The sequence below is a fragment of the Oenanthe melanoleuca genome, chromosome 20 (assembly GCF_029582105.1).
Source record: "Oenanthe melanoleuca isolate GR-GAL-2019-014 chromosome 20, OMel1.0, whole genome shotgun sequence".
Lineage (NCBI taxonomy): Eukaryota > Metazoa > Chordata > Aves > Passeriformes > Muscicapidae > Oenanthe > Oenanthe melanoleuca.
This window is the reverse complement of record NC_079353.1, coordinates 9,569,243-9,586,479: the sequence shown is the minus strand read 5'-3', so window position 1 is coordinate 9,586,479 and position 17,237 is coordinate 9,569,243. Positions and strand designations below refer to the sequence as shown.

Here is a 17,237-nt window from a genome sequence, read left to right as displayed (position 1 = left end):
CAGGTGTGTGTGTGCCAGGTGTCCTGGGCTCTCTGCAGGAAGGTGGCCTGCCAGGAGCCTGAGGAGGGCAGAGCTGGCTGTGACAGGGCATGGAGCAGAGAGGCTGCTGTGCAGCGCTGAGCTTGCTGTCAGCCTGACAAGTTCTGGAGCTGCAGGAAGAAAATCTTCTGTCAGATTGCATATTTCCTCCATTTACTGAATCTCCTGTGATCACAGCTTGGGATGAACTGAGGCGTGGAACACAGAAGGGATTCTTCACTGGCATCTTCTAATCATGGTTTTGCTAGGAAAAACACAGAATCCAGACATTTGCTAGCCATGGATGAAGATAAATTTCACTTCAGATTTCTTGCACACCTCCTCTGGTTTATTGTGTGATCCTGATCTGCTTGGAACTGTGTGTGTTGGGAAGGAAGATGCAGGGATGCCTGATGTAGGGGTAAAGGCAATTTTAAAAAAAGATTTCACGCCTGCTATTCGCTAGCATGGGTGGGTTTGTTTTTCTGCCCCATTTTAGTGCACAGTTCACATTGAGCATTTTTATATTGTAAAACTGCTTTCCAGTAGTGAAAAATTTTGTTTTTTATTTAGTAGTCTACTTAATTCTCACATATTCATAGAAGACATGTTCTAAGTATGATCCTCATTTCAATGTGTGGAGATTGTTCTTATTCCTAAAATTTTAATCAGCTGTTGATTAGTCCAGCTTTTTATCTTCTTCCTCTTGCTGAAGGCTTGATCTGTTATCTGTGAAAAGATTCCTTTCACCACTGGGAAGAACGGTTTCAGGTTGTTCTATTGCATTGCCAGAAACCCAGTAAAACCTTTGGGGCTCTCGTGTTTATTCCCTGTAATTCCATATGATAACCCTTTAACAGCATAATATCCTTCAAGCCAGCTGAAAACCTGTCCTTCCCTGGGGTGCTGCTGCTTTGGAAGTGCTCTCCCTTGGTGTGCATTAGCCTGGATGTGATCACAAGTTTCCATTAATACTGGATTGCGTCAAACAAGACACGGGCTAGGTCACCTGTGCCCTGTTCCCATCGTGTTTTTAGGCTGCACTGAAGTCACAACTCCCTGTTATTTTACGCTTCAGTTGTGCTGCAGCAGCTCCCAAGTAGGCACAGCTCTGATGGCAGCCAGCTTTGGCACTCGCTAGTAGCAGATTCCCTGTCACGAGCTAATTACAGCAGAGAGAGGAAATAAGAGACACTTTAGATATAGCATCCTTCCCAGCTTGTGGTTTTGAAGCTGGAATGGAAAGGGCCTGGGAAGGGATTATTAACGTACATAAATGGCACCTGAAGAATGCAGTGTTAAATTACTGCGAAGCTGTTGCAGTTTGGAGGAGGAAGCTGTGATCTGCACATCTGCTGTTCTTTGGAAACACTCTCCACTTGTGACTTTCCCATGTGATCTCGGCCTGAGCAGCTGCTGCCAGGTGCCTGGGCTCCCTTCCTCTCCCTCTCCTCTCTCCTGCAGGCAAGGGAAATGGCTTCTTCTGATGCATTTTCTGCTTCATGTGCTTCAGCCTGAGCTCTCCACATCTCCTTTGGATGTCCTTGTTTACACTAAAACTGTAAATGGAAGGCAGTAAGCAGGCTGGCACAAAGGATGGAGTGCTTCAGGAGGATGTGTGTGCTTACCTGGCCTTTGTCTGAACTAAGCAGTAGTACCGATACACCTGGAGATGATGTAATACCTCGTTATGCCTGTGTTAATGTGATCTCCTGCTGCACTTAGTTGCCTTAAAAACACAGAAACAGTGCAGGTTTGTCAGCATTAAACCTTTGAGAGGCACAGCTCTGAGTCCTGTTGCAGTGATGCAGCTGCAGTGGTCTGGGTGAGAAGGCAGACCTGTGTCAGCAGAGCTGGGTATGAGCAATTGTTATGAACCAGTTGTCCTGTTTTCAGGCTATCTTCCCCTGGAGCTTCCCTCTATCTTACAGGGGTTTTGCTGTCCTATTTCCATGACTCCAAGCTGGCTTGTTGGCAGAGAGGTATGTGCAGGAAAGGTAACAAAGGATTCGCAGAGCTCTGAACAATGAATTCAAGATAAAATTAGCGGTATGCATGTGATCTTAAGACCATTTTGCTTGGTTTCTTTAAAGAAAAGTGATTTTTTTCTTCCAGTTTTGAATTGACCAGGAAGATAGACTTCTGATCTTTAAATTGTTCCCAGTCCCTCCTAATAATAGCTTTGGGATTGTCAGAAATAGCTTTCTGATAGAAGGCTGAAACTCCATCTTCGGGGTAAGGATGGCATCCTGTTGCCTTCTCTTTTCTTTTGAGATTAGTGTGGTGTTTAAATTGTGTTCCCTGTAGGCTCACATGTATATCTGAGCCAAATGAAAGACCAAATCAGCTCAGCTTGACTGCAGTTAATATGCAAGCAACTTGCTTTGTTTGGGAGAAGAAAGAAGTTCCTCTTTTAAGGATTGTTGCTTGAGGCCTTTGTTACCAGCTCATTTCCAAGGGAGCTTTTCTGGGAGGTGGAGATTTCCATCCCTCAAGAGAAGAGGGGCACAAGCCTTTCTTGATGCACATCAGAAGTTTTGTGCTGAGCTGTTGAAGAGCTGTGGTCCAGTGTCTGGAAACACAAAAGGCTGGTAAGCAGGCTACTTACAAATAAGGGAAAGAAATTTATGCTCTCTTTTGACATTATAGTGAAAAGTACATGATATCAGATTTTTATCTAGGGAATTCCTTCCAGTCGCCGGGAGCAGCAGCAAGCAGGACCTCGTGGCCAAGCCACCAGTGCTAATCTTTGGAAAATGAAGCTTCAGAGTGAAACTGGAGACTGAGTTTCCTTAGGTTATCTGAGCCCACGTTGCTTGGGTGAGAAATTTACTGCTCATTGCAGAGCAAAGGGGAAGGATAGTCTTATGATAAAAAATTAAATTAAGACTAACAACTAAGGCTGACTCAGGAAGCCAGACTTCTTGATTCTGGCTCTGTTGCTGAAAAAATCTGAGAAACTATGCTGAAAAATTTAAATTAGATTGCATGACAGGTTTTCAATACTGGCCACTTACTCTCTTTCAAGAGGGGTGTTATTTGAGCTTCTACTTAATCAAGCCTATGTTTTTAGAGGTCTTAGTACTTTTTTTTTTAATTCCAGCTATAGTTCTGTAAGTATTCAGCACACACAAATATTGTCTCTGCCTCTCTAGGCCAATGGGATTTGGTTTCTGTTTCAATCTTAGCTTTGCAGATCTAGATTGTCATCCATTAGTTTGCTTTTAATCATGCTTTGTGTACATCCCAGGGCTGTTCCAGCCACATACTGAAAGCAAGTGCTCTTTGGCTGCTGGTGAGGTTGAGAATGGTGCTTTGGAAAACCAAAATGTTTCTCTTTTTTGGTTTTTCCAGGGTTTTTTTGCAAGTAATAGCCACTGCTATGAACTTTACCTAGGAGCACTAACTCCAGTGGTTGCAGTGTGTACCTCACTTTAACGATACAAATTAATGTCTCAGTAAAACATGTTATTTCAGGTGGGATTTAAATATCAAATAGAAACAAGAAAGAGTCAGAATATAAATACATGTAGACTTGGAAAGAAAAAGATGGATCTGAGACTTGTGTGTATTTATGATTTTTTTGTGTGTGTGTTACAATTGAAGAATCATAGAATGGTTTGGGTTGAAAGGGAGCTTAAGGCTCATCCCATTCCACACCCTGCCATGGGCAGGGACACCTTCCACGAGACCAGGTTGTCCAAGCCCTGTCCAACCTTGGCCTTGAATACAGAGATGAGCATCCACAATTTGGATTGATAAAAGAAGGTTGAATATTGATCATTGTTATTATTATGAGTATTGGTTTAGATATATGAAGGTTGAGATACCTCTTAAATTGTCGGTCTTAAATCTTTGGTAAATTGGGTACTTGGCATACAGATACCAGTGCAAGTCAGAATATCAAGTCAGAATTTTCAGACCTTCCTGAGTTTAAAAGTTATTAGTAATGTGTGGGATTTTTGCTTTCAGACAGTCAAGGAATCTGATTGGAGCAAAGGAAAATTAAATAGGTGTCTTGAGCTTGGAATACTGATGAATAAACAGGGTACAGAACCTAGGATGAGAGGTCTGAGAGCAGGAGCAGCATGTTGTGGATTTCCAGGATCCAGTGTCAGGATGTTCCGTGTCTGTACTCGCATGTCCTGAGCACACTGTACATAACACGATCTGCTGGGTAAGAATAGTCTGCAGTTGTTGAGTCTGCTCACAGGCAACATGTGGTGCTGTGTGTCTAATACAGGCATTCCTAGAGTGTCTGCTGCCTTTTGATGTTCAGATAGGCCTTCAGGTTGCTAGAGAGTTAAAATGAAACTGGTTTCTCTTGCTGCTGATCTCTTAGTGTCACACAGTATGTGAATATACTGATTTCCTTCAGAGATGGATTTTCATGCTTTAGCTGCTTGAGCTAGGATGGCTGATGTGTGTTTATTCAGTTTATTCAATGTATATTTATTGGAGTGTTGTTATTCAAGCTACTCTGGGCTTGAATTATTTAGACCTTTGGCAGGTTCACATGCATTTGTCCATGCTGGTGTCTGCAGTTGTAAGCTGGGTGTGGGTTGGTGTGTTTGTGACTGTGATTGTGCCTTGCTCCTAATCAGCACAGACTGTGGGAACTGGTTAATGTGCTGCTCGCTCTCTGTAGCCATCAACCTTTTTGTAGTCTCTTTCTGTGACAGAAAAAAGTCTCAAAGAATCTATAATTTTTAAAAATCATGCTCTTGCCCAGCATTCCCAACTTGTTTTTCAGGGCTGTATTAACATAGGTTGGTTTAGGCTTGCACCTGAGTGTTGAAATAACTGAAATAAGGAAAGTGTCTTTTTCTAGTAAAGCCTTGTGCATTTTGTAATCCTAAGGAGAAGCACAGTGTGTCCCAGAGAACAGCAGTGATGGGAGTCAAGTGCTGGGAAGGGAGAGTGTGAACAGCCAGCATGAGGAAGGTATCTTGGTTGCTGCCTATCCATGCTGATTTACACCATGCCTTTGACTTGCTAAAGCCCTAGGTGACCTCAGGGAGTCCACACAACCTTATAAGTGTGTATTGAAGGTCTGTAGAATTGCCAGGCTTGTTGCCTGGCTTCCACACCACTGCTGCTAATCCTTGTGGCCAGTTCTTGATGTTTCTATTCTGAGTCTCCTGAAAGTATTGCCTCACTTTTGGCTTCAAGGTTTGTCATTCCATGAGAAACCTCATTTTCATTTGAAAACAGCCATTTGTCTTTCTAATTGATCAGAAAAACTTGAAAATGTGATACAAATTTATCTTAATGTCTCAGAAATCAGAAGTGGGTAGAAACAGAATAATAAAGGTTGATTTTCTTGTTGTGTGCATTTTCTCCTGTGTTCTCACTAAAGATTCTAGGTATTTAAACTCTCAATAGTGCTATTCATAACACCAGAGTAGTTACAGACCAGACTCTCACTTGGAAACACCTTTGCTGGGTTCTTGCCCCACAGGATGGGGCTGTTTCAGCAGAGCTGGGCTGGCTGTGGTGGCATCAATAGCTCCAGCTGAGGACTGCAGCATTATTCCTGCCTTTTCTGTTTGACTTTGCATAAACACAAGGACATCACATACCCTGTTTGCTCTGGTTTTCCCATCTGTTTGGGAATAATAGAGATCAGCGGTTTTCTCTTTAAGTTCCAGAGATGAGAGCTGCTACAATGACAAACTGTTGTCTGAGCAAAAGCTGACACGGGCATTGACGGGGCTGCCGGCTCTGTTCCAGTGACCTTTAATGTGGGCTAGGAAAAGAGGAAAAGCAGAGACAGTGGGAATTCATCCTAAAGTGTTCAGCTTTAAGTGTAGTAGCTGTGGATTTCCTCAGCAATCCAGGCTAATGGGTTTCCTGAAGTGAAGGCTTGGCAACTGGGATTTTGTGGTATCCCTCCTGTTCTTCTTCCTCCCAAGGAGAATGGGTCATGCCTGACAGGAGACTGTGGTGGATCTTCCTGTTAAGGTGATTTGTAATTTTTAAGGGTTTGTAATTCTCAAAACCTGTGACTCTTTACCACTGGAAATTGTATTAGTCAAATCTCCTTGTGTTCTCCTCTGCAAACATGCTCTCTTGTCTTGCAGTGAGCACAAAGATTCCTCGGAAAAGAAACACAAAGACAAGGAGAAAACCAAACACAAAGATGGCAGCTCAGAGAAACACAAAGACAAACACAAAGATAAAGACAAGGAGAAGAGAAAGGAAGAGAAGGTGGGTGTCTCCTGTGGGAGAGACAAGAGGATGGGTTTGGCTTGTAATGCTGAATAGTACAAACTCAGTGGGTTAGATACAGCTTGTACTTCCGAGTTTTTATCAACTTGGAGAGGATTATCCCAGTGCTAACCCAGACACTTTGTTTGTGGAGTGCTAGGCATGAACTCACAAGGGCTTTATCTGCAGGTATGTGAATAGAAGCAGTTCCACTGGGGAGCTGTGTCTGCTGGCTCCACATTTTCTCCCATTACATTTCACTTTGCCAAGCTTGGGTTCAGAGACAAGGGAGAAAAATCAGTCGTACCACATTCAGTCCATACAAGAGCAAACTATATACTTAATTCCAATTTGCTGAAGAAATTGGAGAGCCAAAAGGTACTGGTTTGACTAAGACTTGCAGAGAATGTTGTCTTTCTGTCATGTAGGTCACTAAGGACTACAGGAGATGGTCACAGTTCTGCAAGTTAAATACTCTTGTAGTACGTTGGAAAATGCTGATCAGCTCCTACTTCTTATGTTTTTCAGATGAAGTCATCTTCTGGTGATATAAAAATAAAGAAGGAGAAGGAAAATGGTTTCTCCAGGTAAGAAATCAGGTCTATGATTCAGAAAAAGCTGCAGTTTGACTTTTCAGAGGTGCTCAGTGTTCGAATCTTCTCACTTGATCTTGAGAAAAAATTGGAGCACTGCTAAGCCCTTCAGAAGATACGTTCTTCTCAATTATGAGAATGGGTAGATCTGCTTACCCAGTAACTGGAGACAGGAGAATACCTAGTGTCTGCCTGCACATGCTGGGTTTGTCTGAGTATTCAGGAGATTGGTTTCTGCTGAGGACAGACTGAACTATGGGAACACTGGTAGCTGGATTTGAAAGAACCTCTGTTGTAAAATTGGAACTTGAGCCCTGCAGACAGTCTGCTGGAGACAGGACCCAGGAAAGCCAATTAATTGACTCTGTGTCTCTCCTTCTGTGACTGCAGCCTGAAGCCTTTGCAGAGGAGTGACAAGAGTGACGTGTAAAATCAGAAGTACCTTCAGGAAATGCATGGATGTCATACTCTAGTACTACATTCCTGCTTATAATAGAACCTCCTGGACTCAAGTGTTGTATCAATCATCACTAAGTAGTTTTATTAAAAACCTGAAGTGAGCAGTTGATAGAAGAGTAGTTTTTCTTAATAGTCAACCAAGATGTCTTGTGACTTGTTTACAATCCAGACATTGGTTATTTTTAGGGTGCTAAATCCAGTCCACTGACTTACTGAAGGTGTGTGGTATGGTGGATGTATGCATCCATACCTGTTAGTCAAGAACAGCACTTAGTTCATGGATTCTTTCAGTTTATTAGTCCACTTAAAAATCAAAACAAACAAAATCTTTCCAGTCTCACATTTTGTCTCGCATTCTGTGGATACAGAGAGGCAGAGAGAAGGCACCAGCCTGGCACATACCTTTTAGATATTCTTTGTTTGTTTTGAATGTGCCCTTTTGACATGAGCTCTTCCATCAATTTCATTTCCCTACTCTTATTTACAAATGCAGAGGAAGGAGTCAGGCTTGGTGCAGGGCAGAGGCGCCATCTCCAGGCCCTTTGGGGAATCCTCTGCAATAGAAAGCAGTGCCATTCAGGTGTTTCATTGTGCAGCAGACAGCTAATAACTCTCTCTAACCTCTGCTTCAGCTCTGCTCAGCAGAATTGCATGATGTGCTAATCTCACCAGGGATGTTGGATGCTCTCATATCAAGATGGCTGAATCGTCCTTAGGTCCAAGAGCATTTTTTCATGTGTTTGAGAAAAGCCTGGAGGAGCCATCACATTTGTGCCTTCTTAAGGGCCAAATGCTGGCTAAGAGTAAAGTAATCATTTTCTTTTTTTTTTTTTTTCCCTGCTGAAACAGTCTTTTACAAGTTCTGCAGAGAAAAATGTCCTCCCTCAGATGGTTTTGATTTTCTCCCTTAAGACTTGGTATGATGAGCAGCGTTACAGTCTTGGAAACAATGCAAGTCTAGGTTCAGCTTGGTCTTACAGCTCCTTTCTTTTCACAGGCTCACACTTTATTTCTTCCATTACAAAACATTGTGCAGTATTTCAGTGTTAAAATAGATCAAATTCCTAGTGACTTTACACAGAGTAGTTCTGCATTTCTTCCTGAAAAGGAAAATATATTAAGTGGAACAATTACCTTTTTTTCCACAGACGTTTTGCAACTGTCTCTGTGCTGCAGACTTGTGTCTTAGTTAATTCCACACAATGCAACAGAAATGGCTTCATAGAGCAGCTTGTTTGTATCTCCCCTGAGCTGCATCTTCCAGCACTGCAGTGGCATTAGAGCTGTGAAGGAGCAAACTGCTTGTTCTGCTTCATGGACACACTGCCAGCTAACATGAGACTCCCTAATGTCTCCTGCTGACTGTGGTCTACAAAGCTGAATGCTGCTTATTTTAACTCCTGCTTCATCTGATTGCAAAATCCGCATGTTGGCTTGGAAACTGAGTCAATATGATACAGAAATGGTTCTTGGGACATGAATAAGGAAGCCCAAGATGGCACTAAGCACTTCAAAATGTAATTTTGGACTCTCCGAGACATCTTTTTCTTTATGAAGATCAGTGAAATGCTTCTCTGAAATCTAGAAATAATGAGTTTGTCTAACAGAATAGTCTCTCTTGCACTCATACTCTATTTTTTTCCTTATTGCTAATGTTTTGGGACATTATAGCTAAAAACATTGAGCCTAACTTTGTGGTCTGTTGAGAGGGACAGGATTGTTTGCTTCCTGCCGTTTGGTCAGTGAAAAGAGACTGATCTGTTTAACTTTGCCAAATCTTTGTTTCCTTTTCTGGTTTTCACATGCCTCAGTATTTAGTTGGCAAAATATTCCAGGGAATAGCTTTCAAATCTTTGTTTAGTTGATAATCTTTTTCTCTCTTAGAAGGCTCAATAACGTTATTGAGTTGAAACTAAGTAACATCCTGCATTTGACTCCACACAAGCATTTCAGTTTTTAAATGTATTTGAAAATGCTGGAAGCTACAGTTGTTTTTACTCAAAACCTCACAGAAGCAAGATGAACTTTGAGCTGTTGAAATTGAACTTGATGTTGCTTGAGAAATAGCAAATGCATAGACATTAAATTATTCTCCTTACACTGTCTGTGAATATTCAGAAAATGACACATCTCAAGTCTTTAGGATCTTGTGATGGCAGCACATTCTGTGGAAGACTTGCCCATTTTGCCAATGATTATTTCTTCAAACTTAGTTATTGCTGGTTTCCAAGAAACTTCTTTGAAAGTAGAACTGTGTTTCTTTTCTTCTTCTTGCAGTCCACCACGTATTAAAGATGAACCAGATGATGATGGGTTTTATGCATCTCCTAAAGAGGACTCCAAACCCCTGAAGAGACCTCGAGAGGATGATGAGTAAGTGATGTGGGTGCTGGTGACTTGGATGTTTGCCTTTAGTTTTAAAAGGAAGACGTTGAGGGAGCAGGTGGAGTTTCAAGTGATCAGCACAGGCTTCTTGAGATGGGTACTGGAGGTCTGAGACCAGACTCCTTATGCTGTTACAAGTTCTCTGAGCCTTTGCAGATGGTGCTGTGAAATGTTGCAGAACTAGTAAATAAAAAAGAAAAACCCCAGAAGGCAGGTAAAGACTGATGAAGACTTTAAAACAGAAATGTGAGCACGTGAGTGGCTGCAGTGTTTTCTGTTGGGCAGGGAAATGACTGCACAGGAGGCAGAAGATGCACTGTCAGCCTGTTTGGAGGCAGGGGGAGGTTTGTCTGCCCTGTCTGGCATGATTTGCCTGGAGTCTCAATATGTCACAAGTTATGATGAGTGTTGTTATCTCAAAGAGAAACACCCATGATGTTTGCCTGACATGGGAACCTACTGAAATACAAGCTCAATTCCATCTCACTGTGATCTGCCACTGTGCCCATCCAGCTCTTCAGGTAGTTTGTCCTTATTAGTAGTGAGGAGTTAAAGGGTTGGAAGGGTTTCACTATGGTTGCACTCCATCCCTATGTGTCTCAGTTTCCAAGAGACATGGGTGGGACATGTTTTCCTTTGTGTAATCACTTGCTGCCTTCTGCTAGGTTTGTATGATTTGCCCTTTCAAGTCTGCAAAGGAAAGATTAGGAATTGGGGTATTTCTGTACGTTAGGGAGTGTTTTGTCTGTGTCAAGCTCAAGAGTAGTGACAGTAAGGCTGAGTGCCTATGGATGGCATCAAGGGGAAGGCTGGTAGGGCAGATATCCTGCTGGGAGTCTTGTTCCAGACTACCCAACCAGCATGAAGAGGTGGATGAATTGAGCTGTGAGTGGCTGGCTGACGTTTCACCATTGCCAGCCCTTGTTCTTGTGGGAGACTCTAAGCTGCTGGATACTTACTGGAAACTCAACACAGCAGAGAGGAGGCAGGCTGGAAGGTTCCTGGAGTGTGTGGAAAAGAGCTTTCTGTCTCAGCTGGTAAGGACAGTTGTGGCTTTCCAGGGGTAGTACCCTGTTGGACCTGCTGTTTACAGAAGGGCAGATGGGGGATGTGGTGGTTGGAGGCCAGGAAATGATAGAGTTTTCAGTACTTGGTGAAGGATGGGTCAACAAACCCTCCACCCTGGATATCCACAAGGCAGACTGGCCTACTCAGGACTCTGATTCAGAGTGTCCCTTGGGAAACACCCCTTAAAAACAAAGGGGTTGTGGAAGGTTGGACATACTTTAGGAAAGAAATCTTGAAGGCACAGGAGCATGTGCCAGAAGATGAGCTGGTGGGGAAGAACACGACCAGCCTGGCTGAGCAGGGAGCTTTTGCAGGAACTCAAAGAAAAGGGGAGTGTATCACCTTTGGAAAAAGGGGTTGGCCGCTCCAAAAGTGCTTATGGTTCTCTTCAGGTCATGTAGAAAGAAAATCAGAGAGGCAAAAGTTTGGTTAGAACTTAATATGGCCACTTCTGTAAAGGATAGTAAGTGTTTGTATAAATAATATAATATAAAATTTGTGGATAACACCAAGTTGGGTGGCAGTGTTGATCTGCTGGAGGGTAGGAAAGCCCTGCAGAAGGATCTGGACATGCTGGATCAATGGGCTGGGACCAGCAGCATGATGTTCAACAAGACCAAGTGCCAGTTCTGACACTTTGACCACAAGTCTCTGCAGTGCTCCAGGCTGGGGGCAGAGTTGCTGGGAAGCGCCCAGCAGAAAAGGCCCTGGGGATGGTGGTCAGCAGCAGCTGAACATGAGCCCAGGTGGCCAAGAAGACCAAGGGCACCTGGCCTGTATCAGGAATAGTGTGGCCAGCAGGACCAGGGAGGTGATTCTGCCCCTTTACTGGCACTGGTGAGAGGCACCTCAGGTTGTCGGTCCCTCAATTCAGGAAGGACATTTGGAGTGCAGGAGCAAGTGTAACTCCAGAAGAAGGCAATGGAGCTCAGGAAGGGTCTGGAGCACAAGTCTGATGAGGAGCAACTAGGGGGCTCAGCCTGGAGAAAAGAAAACTCAGGAGTGACCTCATCATTCTCCAGAACTCCTGACTGGAGGGGGCAGCAGGTGGGGGTTGGGCTCTGCTCCCAGGGAACAAGGGACAGGACAAGAGGACATGGTCTTAAGCTGCACCAGGGGAGGTTTAGGCTTGACATAAGGTGGAATTTCTTCACAAAAAGGGTGATTAGATATTGGAATGAGCCGCCCAGGGAGGTGATGGAGTTACTGGCTCTGGAGGTGTTTAAAGAAAGACTGAAAGTGGCACTCTGTGTCCTGGTCTGGTTGACAAGGTGGTGTTGAGTCCTAAGTTGGACTGGATGATCTTAGAGGTCTTTTCCAGCCTCTCTGGAAATGAGGTGTTTATGTAATTTGCCAGTACTCAATTTCACTATTGTTTGAACTAGCAGGGGGTGCAAAAAGTGAGCCTTGTGTGCACGATCCCAGACTAATAACTGGAAAGAGAGTTGGGATAGAACATGTCTATAAGGTTATACCCATTTATCCCATCCCATGGAATCACTGCATGGCTGCTAATGCTTGAATTGATTTTTCATTGAGGAAGATGTTTGCTTCAGCAGTGAAATTTGTGGAGAGGTATTGATAATAACATCTTGTAGGTTTTGTAGGCTGTTGTGCTGGATTGGGATTATTGAGTTTTATGAGAGAGCAGAGTATAAATTTACATTCTTTAGAAATTAAAAATACCAGCTATGCTGCAAGCCTGTGCATACAAACTTTGTATGTCTATGATTTCTCTTTATTTGTACTGGAAAATGGATCATCAGCAAGTCTTTTTTTTCTTAGTGCTGACTACAAACCCAAAAAAATCAAAACAGAAGACATCAAGAAAGCAAAGAAAAGGAAACAAGAGGAAGAAGAGGTAATGTGAGAGATGACTTAATTTTTATGACAAAGAAGAGCCAGGGTTTTTGATGTGGGATTATGCAGAGCAGGGGGAATCTGATTTTGTTTGGAGCAGCTGTGTGTGGCAGATCCCCACTTAGGGTGCAGATATTAACTTATCTGAACTATAATGTATGAAAAGCCAGAGAAGCTTTCTTTCCAACCCTTAAAACAATGAATGGAGGAGATGCCTCCAGGACATGAACTTCCAGGCTGTTCCATGCAAATCACAGTCTTTCAGTTAAGGAGCTGGCAGGAGGCAGGGAGCTTTGCTCACATGTGGTAATTACACAGATGATGTGGCAGGGTTCAGAGGAAGGGGAGATGGAAAAGAGATTAGCTGCTAGAAGGAAGCTTAAAGCATTTAGATGGAGCCCAGGTGGAAATTTCTTTGGAGAGGGACTTGGAAAAGGTTAGCCATAATTTGAGACTGATAAACTATACATCTAGTGAAGACACTCTTGTGAGACACATGTTGCAGCACCTTCTGGCAGTAGAGTTAATTCCTCCATTCAAGGAAGTGTCTCTACACTGAGCAGACACCAGGACAATCCCAGAAGCCACCTGACTATGGTGGTTGTGCTCTGTAGCATTTGCCAGACCAGACACACCAGTGCAGGTCAGGGAGGAGGTTCTGTAACACACCAATTCCCTTCCCATGGCCCAGACTTGCCCCTTACCAGGTGATAACTGGCTGTGTGCATTTAGCATGTCCCCAGAGTAAAGTAAAAGAATTTGGCTGAAAACTTGACTGGGACCATCAGGCAGACTTTCACTTAATGGGATGATCTAAGAACACATTTATGTGGTGAAGCCACAGGAATTCAGCTCTTATATACCCCAAGAAGAGAATCTTAGTTTAAACACATCTTTTCAGGGGAGGGGAAAGTACAGTAGCTTGTTCTAGCAGATTCTTACTCATTTTGCAGGACAGCAAAGCAAAGAAAGTCAAGAGCAAAGATAAGAAAGTCCCTGAAGCGGACAAAAGAAAGAAGCCGAAAAAAGAAGAGGAGCAAAAATGGAAATGGTAACTATATATAGTCAGTGCTATAGGCTCCCATCTGCACCTGGACTTGCCTGTACCTCCCATGCTGGCTGAATAAGCACATCTGGCTTTCTCTTCTGTTGATTCATGAGGATTTATTCTGAATAATTGGCTTACTTTCTGGTAAGCTCTAAATAAATATCTCATTCACTGTGTTCATCCTCTGAACTAGAAGTGATATCCCTAAAACAGGAAATAAGTGTTTCGTGGGGTTGTCTGGAATTTTTTTTCCCCTGTGTCATGTAGAGGCTGCCTATAATGATCAGATAGCAACATTCTTGTGCCCAGAAGCTGCTGTGTGCTGGCACTCTTCAGAGCAGTACGAAAGCTTGTAGGCTTGGGGGTGTCAGCAGGAATATATTAGTAGGTGCAGGTGGATTAAGGAATATATTAATGTGTGCAGATGTGTCAAGCAGGATTCTAGTAGAACTTATCTGTGTTCCATAGAGGTACAGCATGAGTGGGTGTCTGCCTTTTCATTCTAGCTGGGTGTCAGCTGTGCCTCTCAAAACTGCTCCTGCCTCTAGCACAGAAATGAAATTTGATCAAGTGACCAGTTAGCTCACCCTGTTTGACAGATGATTTCTGAAAGTTGAGTTTTAAAAGAAAAACACTTCCTGTCTTGCCCAGGATCCTTAAGTAACATCACTGAAATTGTAGTTTTACCCACTCTTAAATTTTTTTAGAACCTTTTTTAAATAATTCTGATCTTTGCAGTTCATTTGGAAGACAGACCTGTGATGCATCAGTAGTGTTCTGTATAAGAAACCAGCTGGATTTTTTTTACCCTTCCATAGTAATTTAAGATGTTATTTGTAGATTTGAGGGAGGTAGCATTTGTGTGTTTTGAAGTTTTGGCTTTAGTGCTTCTCTCATTTAAGTGCACATGTACTTCCCAAAAGCATGTGTGTTCTGCCCACCTGTAATGTATTTTTATGACCTTTCAGGGATGTTTCCTTGAACTTTTTTCAGATCATTTGGCTGTTTTTAATAGACATGGAGAGTTGGGGAAAGTCTTTGCAATCTTCTTCAATCCTTTCAGGTTCAATCCTTTACTCCTTTATTGACATTATTATTGATTTATCTTTAGAAAGAAAAAAGAAATCTTCTGTAGTGTTTATAGTCTATATATTTCTTTTTGACTGTCACAACTTTCTCAGAACATCAGCACTTGCAAATCTTTTTCATACTTGAATACTCCCTTAGAAACTTGGGTTTCCAGCCCCTCCCCAAAACTTCCCTTTTTCCTGAGCAATCCACTTTTTTCTCAAGTCCTTTGACAGTGTATTTTAATGTGCTGTAACATTACCAAACTACAGGGACATGAAGCAATAGGGAGCTACAGAAGGTCTTTTTAAGCCTTAATGATCTTTTTGGCTTAAGCTCCCTTACTAGTTCTGTATAACTTAATATTCTCCCATTTATTTTGGGCTGTATCCTTGAAGAGCAGACCTTTACTGGAAAGCTATGCCGTTCTCCCCTCACCTGTCTGGGCAGCACACACCCCTGTAGTGGTGTTGAGCTCTGCAGTTTGTGCTTACTGCTGGGGAAAAGTGCCTCAGCGTGTTTTGCAGAATTTGGCATGAGGTAGCTGCATCCTTCTGCTGATGTTCCTGTCATCCATCTGCAGCTTTGTATAGTGTGTCTTTGCTGGACAAGGTTTCATCTGCACTTCACTTGTTTCTCTTAAGGGCATTTTATGTTCCATCCAAGTCAATTTTCTAAGCGTCTGATACCTTTTTTTGGCTGCTTCCTCAAGGGCTTGCTGCCTTGAGCATTTTCATCCTTACTTGTGTGAGTGCTTGATGCAGACATCCCCAAGGCTCTGGCCTCATTCATCACCACGTGGAGCTCTTGCAGAGGTCATTTTCACGCCCTGCCAGCATGTGAAGAGTGTGATCCAGAAGTGCACCTCAGGAGCACTTCTCCCACTTTGTGTTACAGCAGGTTCATTTCCTTGAAATAACATATCCCTGAGGTATGTTTTGCTTTTATCCCAAGAATGTTCTCTCTTTTCATTCCACTTGAAAGAGCTTTCCCAACTTTTCCTTCCTGAGCCACCCTGGCATATTTAGACAAGTTCTGTGTGGGATTTAAGTAAGAAGCCTATATGGCTGATGAGCTGTTGCTGGAATCAGTGAGGCAGCTTTCCTAATAGGCAGCATTCTCCCACAAAATCATGTGTAGAACTTTGTTTTAGAACCAGAAGCTGCCATGGGCAGTGGTGCTCTAATGCTTTTCCTGTTGGAAACTAAATGAGGATGAAAAATTAGCTACACTCAGGAGACTCACTTTTATCTTTTGTCTCAGTGCTTATGTGTGGTGTTTAGGAAGTTGGAGGTGGGATTTGGGATGGTTTGTTGTCTCTTTGTGGCACACTTTCTGGTAGTTTTGAGCTTAGGAGCTACCCCTGAATCCCATGTTTCCTTGTAGCCTTCCCAGGAGGCACAATGTCTTTCTGCTATTTAAACTGCTGTCTTTCTAGTACTGCTTTTACATGTGTCCTTTGTAAAAGAACAGGAAGGGATAGAACTACTGATTTTCTCACCAAGTAAATACCAGAGGAATAAATTTTAAAAAACAAGAACGACAAACCTGTCCTGAAAAGCAGTAACTACTGTGAATGATGCCCTTATTTTGTTCTTACTGGAATAAAATTGCCCATTGTCAGGGAGAAGAAGCTTATTCCGGCTGAGAGTGGTTTAGATTTATTTTGCTGAAAGGAGCTTCTGGTGGAAGAACCTAGGCATATGTTTGACAAAATATTTATATTTACAGTTTCTAATTAACTAAAAAAAAAAAAAAAAGCCCAAAACACAACAATCATTAGGAATGTAAATATTTGGAATCTGTGTCAATATTGGTTTCTTATATCAACATGGCTTACTCGAGCCTTCTTCCCAGCCAGGGACTGAAGTCTGACATGCAGTTTCTGTACTGATGGCTGGGTTTGAGTACTTTGCTGTTAAAGCTGTTCCTTCTCATCAGAAGTGGGGTCCAGTGCTGTGGTCAAAGATGGTGCCTTTCAAGCTCCAGCCAGCTGCTGTGTTGCTGCTGTTCCTAAATCGTTGATGTACAGACACAAGTGAAGCATTTTTAGCAGAAACTCTTGTCTCTGTACAGTGTTTATCTTCCATGCCACTTTGATCTCAGTATTGATGAAGCAGTCTGTCAGTGCATCACAGCTCCTGAGATGCAGGCAGTCCATGCACACCTTTCCTCAGCTGCTCTGGCACCTGGAATGGCAAAGCTGCTCCAGGGCTGGCACCAGACGGAAGCTTAAATTCCTTTTTTTTATTGTCCTGGCCAACAAAGTTGTCTGGGCAATTCAGATCCTGAGTGCTGTGACAGGTTAATGGTCTTGCAGCTGATTGATCACTGAGGTGAAATAGCCTTTCCCAGCAGGGAATCCTGTGCCAGCAGCATGTAGCAGTAATGTTGTGGTAATCGTGAAAGGAGCTTGGAGGGGAAGAGTGTGGAATCACTGGCCTGGGCACTGGGAGCTGGGGGGAGGATCCTGGCCTGGCAGGACCCTTTTCTCTGCAGATGAATTGCTGACCCTGTTCCCTTGGAAT

At 42.9% G+C, this 17,237-nt stretch overlaps 1 protein-coding gene across 1 annotated transcript in view; it reads left to right on the top strand.

Annotated features, from left to right (window-relative positions):
- Positions 1 to 17,237, top strand: part of TOP1 (DNA topoisomerase I) — a 66,253-nt gene that overhangs the window by 32,602 nt on the left and 16,414 nt on the right. The window contains exons 4-8 of the mRNA XM_056507415.1: positions 6,102 to 6,228; positions 6,757 to 6,815; positions 9,558 to 9,653; positions 12,519 to 12,594; positions 13,547 to 13,644. Coding sequence (XP_056363390.1) covers positions 6,102 to 6,228; positions 6,757 to 6,815; positions 9,558 to 9,653; positions 12,519 to 12,594; positions 13,547 to 13,644 — 456 coding nt within the window. The remainder of the gene's footprint in view (positions 1 to 6,101; positions 6,229 to 6,756; positions 6,816 to 9,557; positions 9,654 to 12,518; positions 12,595 to 13,546; positions 13,645 to 17,237) is intronic.